The sequence below is a fragment of the Pituophis catenifer genome, unplaced genomic scaffold (genome assembly GCF_029215685.1).
Source record: "Pituophis catenifer annectens isolate HBS135680 unplaced genomic scaffold, rPitCat1.0.hap2 SCAF_1, whole genome shotgun sequence".
Classification (NCBI taxonomy): domain Eukaryota; kingdom Metazoa; phylum Chordata; class Lepidosauria; order Squamata; family Colubridae; genus Pituophis; species Pituophis catenifer.
In genome coordinates, this window is record NW_027256881.1 from 295,974,042 (window position 1) to 295,987,852 (window position 13,811).

Sequence of the window (13,811 nt, forward strand, 5' to 3'; positions counted from 1 at the left end):
GCAAATAGTTATTTGGCATCTACGGTAAAAATGAATGCATCTCTTGGCAGAAACCACCATGGATTGATAAAGAGCAAATCTTGCTAAACTAACTCAGTGTCCTTTTCTAACAGAATATAGGATGCTTATGATGCTGCAATACATAATAGTATACCCTGATTATAGGAAAACATTCGGACAAGTAGAGATAATATTAAAATTGTTCTGGGCTATTGGGTTGCAGAACTGCTTGAACAATTGTCCAATGTATTTGATTGGCTCCACATCCATCAAGTGCAAGTATTGAGTACTGCAGATGCATGTTTTAGGCCTGCCTTGTTCATCCATATTTGTTAGTAATTGGAGTGGAGAGTTATAATAATAACAACAGAATAACAGATTTAGAAGGGACCTTGGGGTCTTCAAGCAGGAAACTCTATACCATTTCATACAAATGGTCCAATCTCTTCATAAAAACTTCTAATGTTGGCGCACAGATGTGGGCTGCACTTCCTTTAACAAAGGGTTTGCTGGTTGGGAGCGTGCACCATCCACTTTGGGAGAGAAACGGAGCTTCAAACAAGCTCCTAATGAACTCAGGCAGCTCCGGTGAATACAGCAGGGGCAGCGCAGATCACAACTGGGCCAGCAAAAGAGCCAGAAAGTTAGATATAAATGGAAAGCATAGCACAGGGACGGTGCCAGTGATCAGAGCTAAGGGTTTGCCCAAACCCTTGCGACCATTCAGCAGCCCACCACTGTTGGAGCACCCACAATTTCTGGAGGCAAATCATTCCACCTATTAATTGGAATCTAACTGTCAGAAAATTTCTCCTTAGTTCTAGGTTGCTTCTTTCCTTGATCAGTTTCCATCCGTTACTTCTTGTCCTGCCTTAATGGGCTTTGGAAAATAGGTTGACCCCCTCTTCTTTGTAGCAGCCCCTTAGATATTGGAACACAGCTGTCATAAAATATATAACTAGGTTAAAAATATAAGTGTCAAATGTGCAAGTGTGTTAAAGATATAAAAGATATCAAATTACCGGTATTTATTATTTAATAGTATTTATTTTCCATGTATATTTTAGGCTGCAAATGACATAATTCCAATGCAGTGGAATGAAAGCAATTAAAACAAACCACCAGGCATAAACAGGCGGCAAAAGCAAAGCAGATCGTCAGCAGATTCTTCCTAGGTGTCTATAGTCTTTTTTCTTTTTTGACAAGGTATTGCTTGATATATCCTGGCATTATGCCAAATAGGGACACAAATTAATGTCCAGTACTTTGAGGACAGTGTCAAGATTCAAAAACTTCTTGAAAAGATGGGATATAGGGCAAATCCCAGCAAGATGAATTTCCACAGAGACATACATGTGCATACACACATTTCAGTAGGAAAAATCAAAGGCATGAATATAGGCTAAAGGGGAACACACTGAACAATAGACACCATGATTGGAATCTGAAATTTTTGGCAGATCATATGGTGAACATGAGCCATTAGGGTGAGGCATCTGCCAAAAGGGTCCTAGTTTTTTTAATTAGAAAAATAAAGTACCAAGGTTAAGAAAAGTACACATTATTTTCTATTCTGCATAAGTCACAGTAAGACTATTGTATCTAGTTCAGTGGTGGGTTCCTTCTGGTTCGGCCCGGTTCGGCCAAGCTGGTAGCGGTGACAATATGATGTCACCGAACCGGTTCTGCCCCCCCGCCCACCCTCTGGGTTATTCTTACGTTTTATTTGGCCCCACCCCCAATCTATTGCTGCCTCCTGAGTCCCAGCTGATGGCTAGAGGGAAAAAAATGTTTAAACTCTTGTCGCGGGGCTTCAAAGGGCCGCCCTACAGCTGATCAGTGTTAAAAGAAAACAAATGAGTAGACCAGTGCCTGCAAAAATTAATGGGTAGACCCAGTGGTGGGATTCTACTTCGGTAGAACCGGTAGTTAAGTAGTTAAGTAGTTAAGCAGTTCAGAGAACCGGTTGTTAAAAGAAATCTCCTTTTGTTTTTTTTCCACTTTACAGGGTTATTACAACATTTGGTGTTGTTTCCTAGCCTAATCTTTATTACAGAAACTGCCTCTCCGGCAGTATGCCTAGACTTACTGTCACTTCTGGTTCCGGAGGCTATTTTTTTGCTTGACTTTCTTAAAGGGGAAGGGTTGTTTTAAGCTTTTTACACCGCTTTTGGGAGGAAACACTCCCCTGTTGGAATTCTTCCAGCCTGGGTGCAATCATCAGCACTTTGAAGAAATAATTGAATCCTTTTGTGCATATGGACTACTCAAAGGGCTGAAAAAGTTGTTTTTGACTGGTCCTCGAACTTTTGACCAGTCCTCGAACTTACGACTGTCCTCACATTTTACGTTTTTTGCCCTATCTTATCATCATGGTGAAGAGAAGCAGTTGTGAAATGAGTGACATGGTTGTTAAGAATACTGCACGGGCATAAATGTGAAGATGGTCATAAGTGTGAGGACCAGTCAAAAGTGCAAGGAGCTGTCAGAAATGACTTTTTCAGCCCTCTGAGTAGTCCCTATACACATAGCCATGGCCACCCAGTCACATGACCAGCTAGCCACGCCCATCCAGTCACATGACCTCCAAGCCACGCACACAAAATACGCCACGCCCACAGAACCGATAGTAAAAAAATTTGAACCCACCCCTGATCTAGTTCCATGTTTTAGGAATCGCATCGCTAAACTGCAGCATGTTCAATGGAAAGCAATCAAAATGACAAGAGACCCAAAAGGAAAGTACATGAGAAATGGTTGGATGTATTGTATTTAACCAGAAGAAAAGATTACAAGGAATTCTGATTATTATTGTATATCAGACTGGACTTCATGTAAATGATAGGGCAGAATTGTTCAGTTGTTCCAAACCCTGGAAACGAAACAAGGGAATTTAAATATTTCCCATATTTAAATCTGCTGATAATACAAAATGGTCCAAGGTATCTAATAACCTAGAAGAGGGAAGTAACACTAAAAGCTATGTTATAGGTCAGAGACGTGGGATGAAAATAACTGAATAAAATCTAAGAGAAACATGCAAAGTTCTTCATTTAGAAAATGGAAATAAAAATAGGCAGGTAAAAAGTCTGAGTATGTGTGGACACCTGGTTTGGTAATAAGATGTGTGAAAAGAATAAGAGAGTGCAGTTGATCACAAGCTGAACATGAATTAGCTATGGCCCATGGCTGCTAAAATGGCCATTCACAACCAGATCCTGTTCAAACTACATTTCACACAATCTCCACCAGGATGGCCAAATTTATTAGTGGATTATGGGAATTGTTTGGGAAAGACCCTTCTAAAGCTCCTTTTCTCTGCAGCTTGGTTGCATAGATGCAGGATTTTTCTTCTGAGTCAGAATTACTGGATTTTTTTTTTAAGAAGCATTAAAATTTTCCTGGTTATACTTTTTAGTTTTCAATCAGAAGCATTGTATAGATTGTATTTTTTTACTTAATTGTTTTTATATTATCTTTAATTAAAAAATAATACGTTGCTATCTTCCAAATAGGAACCTTTAACATGGAGCAGAATTCTGAACAAAAGAAGGATGCCTCTTTTTCTGGTTGCCTGAATTTTCCAAGTTCTCCAGCAAAGTTGCAGCCTAGAAGATACTCAGCCATTTGGACAAACAAAGAACTAGTCAGCTCTTCAGATCAACCCATAACCAACTTAAATGTTATTCAAACAGAATATGCTAAGACTTTGCATTTAAAGAATATTGCTGTGCCTGACAATGATGAAAGGATAAGGTAAGCTTTCATTCTAGATTGAACACAATATCTTCTATGTTTTTTACATTACTCTTTTATCTTTTCTCTCAACATTAAAAAAAAACCGCTTAAGGAGGTAGAAACAGAACAGTTAAGCAGTTGTGGATATATCAGTTTATTTTTGAGAAGTAACATCCAAACTCTTCAAAATTTAACACCCAAACATCCCTTTTTTCAATGGGAAACATTGCACAGTATGTATTGTTTTGTAATATTAATTAAAAGTATAATGCCTTAACATATTGTTGGTCAAATAGGTAAAATCAAATTGATGTAATAAAAGTAGGATGCCAGTAAACTTGAAACAGTAATTAGCTTTTTCTCAAGTGATTATAGCTTGAAAATATATGCACTGATATTTATACTTTTTCAATTATTCATATTTTATGTTAATAAAGAGGTAGTCTTTATTTTTTGGTGAGGTTGAAGAGCATCTTTGAAATGGCAGCCTTGTGTTGCCTTGCTTCTCACAAAATGGCTGCCAAAATGAGTTTGGATTAATCACAAACCTCCCATTAACCAGTGGATAAATTGGTGTAGTTGATCTGTTTCAGCAACCTGCAAAAACTTTTTACCAAAAGGTAAACCTAAACACATCATTGAATTGAGCTTGACAGCATCCATGGATTTTTCTTGGTACCATTAAGGAAATGTAATCTAGTCTTTGATCCTGTTACTGGGCACCTCTATCAACCATGCTTAGGTGCTTTGCCTGCTGAGGCAACTTACTTTAGTGGTTTCTAACTTTCCTTTATATGAGTTTGCATGCTTGGGTGGGCCTGTTACTGAATATCGTCCAAAAACTTTCCTTCCTTTTCCTGTGGGCGTGGCTAGGTGTGGGGGGGGTGTCATGTGACTGTGTGGGTGTGAGTGACATCAAGTTGGCCATACCCACTCAGTCACATGCCACCCCACCTAGCCACGCCCACCGAACCAGTAGCAAAAGTTTTTGAAACCTACCACTGGGCATGCCCCTGATGTTACTATCTTGAATCAGAGTCAAGGGTTATATCTAACACCATCTTCCAGAGTACATTTAGCGGAAGCTCAAAGGAAGAAGAGTAAAATGAAATACTGTTCCAAGAAAAGTCCATTCAGATAACATTAGGTGGTATCCCAGTTCTTTCATTTATAAGCAAGCATGCTCAGTTCCTTGTAAGTTGTTACAACAGTTAGCAACCACATTGTAACTTATTACATATATGTTGTTTGTGAATGGCTTGGGAAAATCCACAATAAGCGCATTTGTCTACTTCCTGGTTCCATAGCATACCTACCAGGCCTTTAGTGTGAACAGTTCTCTGGTTCTTATTTTCATATCCTATATTGCATATTCTAACTTTTCCTTTAGGCCTTTCAGGTTCATCCCTTTTTTATTTCTATTATGTCCTCTCAATAGCAGTAGCAAATAATATGGGTTTTTTTTTTAAAAAAAAACTTTGTTACAATTGAAGTACAATTGAAGTAGTTTGTGTTTTAAATGTAACACAAATTTTAAGATGCAGTGAGAGCCATGTGAAGTTGTGGCAATATCTGACATACATTGCTTCGAAGTCCAGGACAGATGTATGTCATTTCATGACAGATGTCAAGAAATGAACCTGGACTCATTCTACATTATAAATCATGTGTTCTGTACTCAGTAATGACTCTACCCTGAATTTGGCCCATTTGTGAGTGATTGGAAGATCCTTTTGAATTTATCATTTTCCCTTTCCTTTTTTTATACAGTACTTCTACTGAAAAACAAGAAGGAAAAGTCAACTCTGTGACTGCTAACCTAGATAAAGAAAAGAATATTGCATTCCTTTTAAATGAATTGGATGTTCTTAGGGCAAACAATAAGAAGGTACAACCTATTAATCTAGTCACAGATATCCATATTCTTTATTCTAATTGACAATGTTCAAGATTTGTTGATGTTGAAGAATGATTATTTATGATATAATTCATGATTTGTTGATTTTAGGATATTACTTTTGTTTCCTTGATGTGTTAATTTTCTGTAAAGGAATCCGCTCTAGTGCAGGGTGACCTTGATCTTTTTTCCAAGTGTTTCCGACTTAAAGAAATTTGAGAAGATAGAAATTGTTCAGGATGTGCTGTGATATAATTAAACATTTAAAATGATTTTAGTTGTAGATCAAGACAGATAAGGAATTACACACATATTAATCTGTTTAATCTATATTGATGGGTAGGAAATCCATTGTACATTACTGAATTTTACATTTCAACTGCATTGCAGTCAGTCTATACAAACTCTTAGAAGTGAATTCATTACTTAAACCATCCTACAAATCAGTGGTTCTTAACCTGTGTTCTATGTACCTCTGGAGGAGCCATGATGGCATCACAGGGAGTCTGTGAAGGCTTGAAGAAATGTTATGATTTAAATCTTGAATTAAGTGTTAGGAATCTGTGGCCATGGTCTGTGGCCACAAAAGGTATTTAAAGGAGGTCCATGGTGAAGAAAAGAATAAGAACCACTGCTGTAAATGAAGATTGATATACTAATATGAATCTATTTTTTTCATAACATTAAGATTTGCAACATATTACTTTTCAAATACATTAGCAGAACTTATCAAAATTTCTTTATTAAACTCTAATTAAAATACAATTGATTCTCCTCAAATAGTAGAAATCCTGAATGTTTCCTGAGAATCGGAGCAAAAATATTTGAGAAATTGGGTGAAAAATTATGGTTGTGGCTTTAATACTGAAAAATCAGATTGAATTATGTTATTACACAAATTCATTATTTATTATGAAATCATTTAATCAGTTTTTCTTATAGTTCTTTCGTATTTTAGACCAGACTTCTCTATCTAATGGTCTTCAGTGACCATGGAACTATAAATCTCAGGATTCAAAACCAACACAGTCCTTAGGGATACTGAACATGAATGTTGGGAGTTGCATCCCAACCTCTCTGGTGGAGTAGAAAGCCATTGAAATCCGTGCTAAATTAAGTTTGTTAATTTTAAGTGATTCAGCAATATTATTGTGCAAAAAGGACATGAGACATAGACCTTTGGCTGTGCTTCTCAAAAGTCTGAATTTCTGAAGCAACTTATGATATGACACCAACATTGTAGGTGGGAAAGGATGGGTGAAAAAACCCAGTTACCTATGTGGTTCTTGTCAGCTTCCCTTCAGCCCCAGAAATGTTTTTTTCTGAACTTACTACTCCACAATAGAGAATTCATTCAGTTATAAAATGAACATTAACCCAATTTCATAAATCCTACTCAGTTGTTTATGGCTGCAGTCTTAGACACCATCCGATTCAACTTGGAAGAACTAGTTTTTCAGCAGACATGCCTAGGAAGCATGGCATCATCATATGTGTCTGGGTCCCAGTATATAGTACTACCACAAAATACTCTGTCAAAATGAGCGATGCTGAGCAAAAAAAATTGTAATTATTGATTTTCTTGGAAAACAGAAATTTCTTTTTTTTTCTTGTTTCCCATAAGAAATAAGTTTTAACTTGTTTTCTCATATGTATATGTATATATTGTAAATTAAGATGTACCCAGGTACTTTTACATTTTACATTTGTATTTACATTTTACAATATATTTCTTCAATCCAGCTTCGGGATCAGCTGTCTGAAAAAGACAAGGAATTGAAGAGACTAAAGCTGGACTTAGAGCTACAAGAGAGTGTAGCAGAAGCCAAGATTGCAGAAAAGGCTGCAGGTACTGTAGGCGAGCATTGAACAGATGGCAATATGGCTCTTGCATTTCACTTGGTTGCTATATGACATGGGCCCCATTTGATATATTTACTAAAGGAGGGCTGGCTTAGCTTTTTTTTTTTTTTAAATACGAGGCTGTTTAAAGTTTCTTAGAAAATAGGTGGCTTTAACATCCTGGTACCGGTATTAGTGGGAGCTTTACCTGTATTCATACTGATTTTGGCATTAAATGCATTGTTAACACCATGTCAATCCAATCACAAAAACATTATTTGTTTTGTTGGAAGGTCCTGTACAAACAAGGGAAATAATGATTACCACGGTCACTACCTTTCCAGCCAGCAGTTCAAATACTCATTTATTGTTTTAGCTCATTCAGAGTGATGTTGCCCCCACACATCTTTGTTGGAGATACTCTTATAATCCCCCAATGGGAGACCTGACCCTCATTTTGGTAGATGGAGAAATATGATTTTTGATTAATGAAAACCCAGCTGTTTAAGGATGGTGGGAAAGTGGAGGTAGATAGAAAAAAGATTATTCAGTTGAAAAAATCAACTGGATTTTCACAGTGTGTTTCAATGACACCAACGAAGATAGGTTAGTCACTGTACACCTTGGGGAAAAAATATTTAGCATATATATATATATAGATTTGTTTTGTTTGTTTTTAAAAGCTTTCATCCTAAAACACCTGAATAATAGTTATGTCTGGATTATCAATCAATTAAACAGTGCATGAACTGTTTGAATTAAACGCCACAAATAACTTTGGATTTGTAGGGTACTTTGACAGAAATTTGCCTCTGTGTCTATAATGGTGAAATGTTTTATTTTGTATTCTTCTTTGTCAGTGAATCCATGGAAGCAAACTGTGGATCCACATGTTTTGATTCAACAGGCTGAGTTCATGCACAGAATTGAAATTCTGTACAGATTATCCTGGTTATTAGGACTTATTAGTGCAAGGTTTCAAAGAGGCAGTACTCATAAAAGTACTTTGGAGATCATGAAAATAGATCTGTAATGTCAATTTGCAGACTTTAAAGCAACTGTATAGTGTCTGGGAAAGATGTGGCTGCTTTAAGGTATCCCGCATTCATAGCAACATATAAACATTAATCAAAGGTGCTAGTTCAGAAAAAGAAAAACATGTTTTGGAAATCAAATCTAGACCACTGCTCAACCCAATGGGAATTGCTTTTCAATATGTGTTTTGTTTCTTTGCTGAAAGTTTATATTCATTCTCTGTCACAAAAAAAGTCTCAAAAGTGATTTTAATATAAGTGTCTGAGTCCAAAGAATTTTATCTAATTTTTCCTTTTAAAAAAATCTATCAAATGTTATTGAGGTTTTCTCTTATTTTCTGTTAATTATTGTTCTTTACACATGGTGAAAATATTAGATGTTTGTAATTCTCTGTGTTGTATTTGCATTGCACTGTTGTTTTCAGAGATCACGTTTCAGCTAGATGATACATGCACAGAAATTAGGTTACCCTGCATTTAAGACTCTGACAACATCACAAGATAAGGTTATAATAAAATGCACGTAGACTTTGGGAAAAATGTCAAAGAATAATAAAGTTTCTATGCTGGAAAGACATTGGTAATATAAAATTGACAGGAGAAAGAAAGCAAACTATTGTAGAAGCTGTTTGAAATATGAAGAAATGAAATTAGATTTTTACCTAACGTCACTGATGAAGCAGGTTGCATCTGAAATGGCTTGCCTGCAGTAGAAAGTTAACATTTCCAGCTTGTACTCAGTTCTGCAGAGCATATGCTTATATCTTTTGTTAGAGTGATGCTGATGTTTGAGAAGAGGTTAGGAAGAGGAAAGAGTGTGAGGGAGCAGATGGAGAAATAAAAACAGCAAAGCAATAGGAAAACATTCCCCTAATATGGATGCCCATCTGTAGTTATCATACAGAGTAAATAGGCATAGATCCGAAGCTCAGAGGAAATACAGTGAACAGGATGAGATACTTGGACACAGGACTGGTGTTCACACATTATCCAAGCAGCCAGTAATCCGGCAGCTTTAAGTAGGAAGGAATTTATTTGTGCATTATTTCTGCAAGTTAACAATGACAAGAATGACTTAAAGGCAGCATAAGTGAAGAGCAGTGTCTTATTTAAAAAAAACTGTCTCAAAATTATTATATTGGTATACTTATCATGCTTTTATGTGAACTTTTGGGTTGGGCATCTTTGTCTGCTTTCTACCTTTTTAGAATTGCTCTGACTTGATTGACTAGCCAATTCTCTTAACAGTCTTTGTTTTCTGGCCACTAGAGGGTGCTGTTCCTTCTTAGTGTTGGATTTTCAGAGGTAACCACTTCATACTCTTTCCCAGCTTAACTCTGGTTGAAGAAAAAGCAATATATCTAAGGTGGGAAGTGAACTTACTATTACTTGGGATGGAAGAAGAGGATTCAGACATGGGAAAAACAAGTAGAAAAAAAATCTGAAAGGCTTATGAAGAAAAAAAATCTTTTAGATATTTCTGCAGTAGTGGGGCAGGAACAGCATTGACACTGTATAGTTATTTATTAAAACAAGTAATTGAAAACAGATGAATGGGTGAAGCAGTCTTCATCATTACTAGTATAAGTATTTTGGAATTGGCTAAAAGAAATTCAAAGTGTCCATTGCTATACTTTGATTACTGTCTTTTTATTTTTTGTCAAGCACTAGCTTTTCTTCCCTTTCCTTACAGACTTTAAATGACTTGAGTTAAAGGATAAAGCTTCATTGCCTCTACACAAACCTCTTGTACACGATATCATATCTTTCCTTAATTTAAACTCAATTTGGGGAAGAACTATGGGTAAAAATGCAGGTTTGCTATTGCAGTGTGATGGTTTGCAGACATCACCAAAGATTTATCTATTAATTTGGTCGCACTATCAATGTCTTCCATTTTGTTATGGTCCCTTTGTATTTCTAAGGCAGTCTCAGGAATGGTCAGTAATAATAATGGTTGCAGCCAAACATCACCTGCAGATACACAGCTAGAAAGGTTACTCCAACTTAAAGAGAGCCTAGCATGCTCAGAATCATCCCAGAAACAAAAGTGAGCTAGATAATTCTTCTCTGAAGAACAGTATTTGGAGATAATGTTGCCTCCCTTCTTTTGCATCGTTTCTCATCTTGAGCTCTCTCGTGTGGCCTTTGTTTTTATGCTGGTACTGGCCCCATGAAACCTGACTGCTATTCTGTCCTAGTCTGCCTAGGAGCTGTTTTTTTCTCGATGCCATTGTTCACAGTTCTCCCTGTTTCTCTAGCCTCTTGTCTCTCAGCAGCTCCATCACTCTGCTCCGGCTTGCTTTCCATTAGCTCCATCTCTATTGTTCCTCGCTCACCTGCTTCTGACATCTCTGCTCTTTGCTAACAGTGGGGGTAACATGCAGGCTTTCATTCTTTCAGCAATATGCACGCTGTAGACGTTTACACTGGCCAGCCAGTAAGACTTTCTGCGTGTATTTTTTTTAAAGGCTCAAACATTTGACACCAATTCCACCCAAGCTCTGGATCTAGAAAGAACAGAGTTATGCAGGCCTAATGACACAGAGATTATCCCATTTTCTTTTATGGACTTTGGGCAGCTCTTACTGGATGTAACATAGGGAAAATAGACACAAACAGTGTATATCTGAAAAGCCCCATGGGCACCGAATGATCAAGATTTGCCGAGAATTATTTTTTGCAGGCCTCCTCAATAAGATAACTGTACACAGCTTCAGTAAATCTTATAAACCACCTTAAAACTCTTTTTAACTTCTTCCACACTTGCAATAACAGGGCAGGGTGTTCCAGATAAACACTGCCAGTCAGTTAGTTAATATTTGTTGTTTCATTAAAGTCCTTGGCGCTTGGCCATGCTGTACTGAGGAAAGATATCGGCTGATTTAAGGATCTGACAATTGCTACTGTTTGAAAAAGAAATTACTATTTGGAGAATAATAAACAACAATCTTTCAAAACTGTGCCCCACCACCACCACCACCACTGTATATGGGAATATTTTCTCATCTCGCTAAATCCCTTCCTTTGTTATCATCATCATTATAAGCATATGCAATACAATATCAATCTATAATCTTAAATGATAAGAAATAGAAGAGACTGTGAACCAAGTATAAATTTGCCTTATATTCTTGAAGAGCAGATAATTTGCTACATAGACCTTAGAACTGAAACAAAGCTATCTCAAATTCAAAATATAGAAAAATAGATTCTAAGCTAAATTTGTGTTTATTAATAATACCACTACTTTACATGAGATGAAATTCTGATAAACTTTTAAAACTGTACAAAAGCTGCAATATGAAAGTGGTTTATTATTTTAAAACTATAAAGTGGTTATATTTCATTTATTTAAATAAACGCATACCTATGCACTTGCCTAAGTATCTTACATTGTTATTTAGAAGACTGGGCCATTGTGGCCTCACTATCTGGGGCCTTAGATACTTCTTGTAAGGTAGTATTGGTCTAAATACAGAGAGAATTTTCAGATTTAGTTTGGCAGAGTTGCAGATTCACATCTGCTCTTTGATATGCTTCCTTACTGTCCCATTCAAAATTTCTAACATCACTCTGCCGCTCTTTCTTTCAGTCCTTCAACTAAAGCATAAAACTATGAAACAGGACATATAGTTTGATTTTTAAAATATTTCTGAATCAAATTGAAACAATTTTATTGCAGTAAATAATAAGTTTGTGCTTGGTCCAGTCAGAAACAAGAAATAAATAGTGCTAAAGTTCTTTTAGCACAGATGTCTCCACTGAAGAGAAAATTATATTTTTAGCTCACTTTGGTATTTCTTTTTAGATGCCATTTATTTTTCCTTCTTGCATGTCATCCATTAAAGATTAGCTGTGGAAGGGTGAAGCATGGAGAGATTATGAATGACAGAACAACTGCTGCAGAATAATAATCAGTTTTTGATATTTAATGCTGTTTGACTTTTGCAGACACATTTCTTATTAACCTTTGCTACAAAGAGAAATCCAGGTTCCCGATACCTCATGGAGAAGATGAATTTAAGATCCTCTTCCAATTAAACTGAAATAAGGCCAATATTGGGCTTTAGCCAAAAGATCACAATAGTTCCCAACCCTGGTGTTTGTAAATCTAAATATCTATGACATTCTATTTTTGAAGTATGTAATATATAGTCTTTTCCCACATAATTTTATCCTAAATTCATTTTTCTACATGCAGAATACACCCAGCCCTATTTTTGTTGTAGGATTGTTGTATTATGCAAATACATTTCCTAAATCTTTCATTATATGTGTCTTGACAAATTCCAAGACCTTTAATAAGCTATAGGTCCTGTTTCATTTCACTAAAATCAATTGGAGTTTAACTAACGGACTTTAGGGAGAAGAGAATTGTTCTCTAAAGTTGCAAAACTTACTGCACCAGTATATAGAACAGAAATGCACTTTTCAAAGACTAGAAAAGTCTTTCCTTCTGAAAATTTATTTTGAAAATAAGGTTATCCTGAAAATGTGAATGTCTTTGTGGAATAACAGACATTCACACAGATTGAATAGTGCATTTTGATTGTATGAAGTGGTTGCTAATATAGCCCTATAGTTTTTCCTCCAACTCCCACCTCCACAAACTGGTCCTTGTCTCTCCATAGTCATTGAATGTGCTATTGGTTATTGCTATTGTTTTGTTTTTAACTGTAGGAATAATTGAGACTAGTATTTTAGTTATAAATCTTGTGTGTCAACCTTTCCTATCAGTAAAAAAGAAAAAAAAATCCAGGTGTCCACTGAGAAACAGTCCTTTTAAGAGCTGTTTGTTTATATACAATTCAGGTAGAATATATTGAGTTTAGTTGTGGATATTTTTATGGATGTGTACATAGATGACTTTTGTCTTTAACTCAACTGTTGATAAGTGGTAGCACATAGGCTTTCAAGTCATGTCTACTAAAATGTGTATTTTAAAAGACGCAGTAAGTTTAGTATTGCAGGGCAACTGGTTTTAGTAAAGAACTCAGAAATGTAAATACAGTGGAGCGAAATGTATACATTCTTATTTGCATGCCTTCTCTTTCATTTTCCCTCTGAGAATCTAAGTAAACAGCAAAACACCAGAGTGCAAAGTCTTTTCACTTACTTTTACAGGTATTGCTAAACAGTTTGGGTATAATCAATGCATTTATAGCACCAGAAATGTAGGCTCAATTGAATGCCTCAAATCAAAAATATACAAGGCAATAAAAGTGTTGGTATTTCTGTCAGTGTTAATGCACATTGCTTTATCTGCTGAGTCACTTTGAAATGTAAATGATTTTCAG

At 36.1% G+C, this 13,811-nt stretch overlaps 1 protein-coding gene across 2 annotated transcripts in view; it reads left to right on the forward strand.

Moving 5' to 3' along the window:
* MIPOL1 (mirror-image polydactyly 1) overlaps window positions 1-13,811 on the forward strand; it is a 174,426-nt gene that overhangs the window by 39,649 nt on the left and 120,966 nt on the right. For both annotated transcript variants that reach the window (XM_070931390.1, XM_070931391.1), the window contains exons 2-4: window positions 3,516-3,756; window positions 5,509-5,626; window positions 7,379-7,484. In XM_070931390.1, the coding sequence (XP_070787491.1) occupies window positions 3,527-3,756; window positions 5,509-5,626; window positions 7,379-7,484 (454 nt within the window). In that variant the 5' untranslated portion in view covers window positions 3,516-3,526. The remainder of the gene's footprint in view (window positions 1-3,515; window positions 3,757-5,508; window positions 5,627-7,378; window positions 7,485-13,811) is intronic.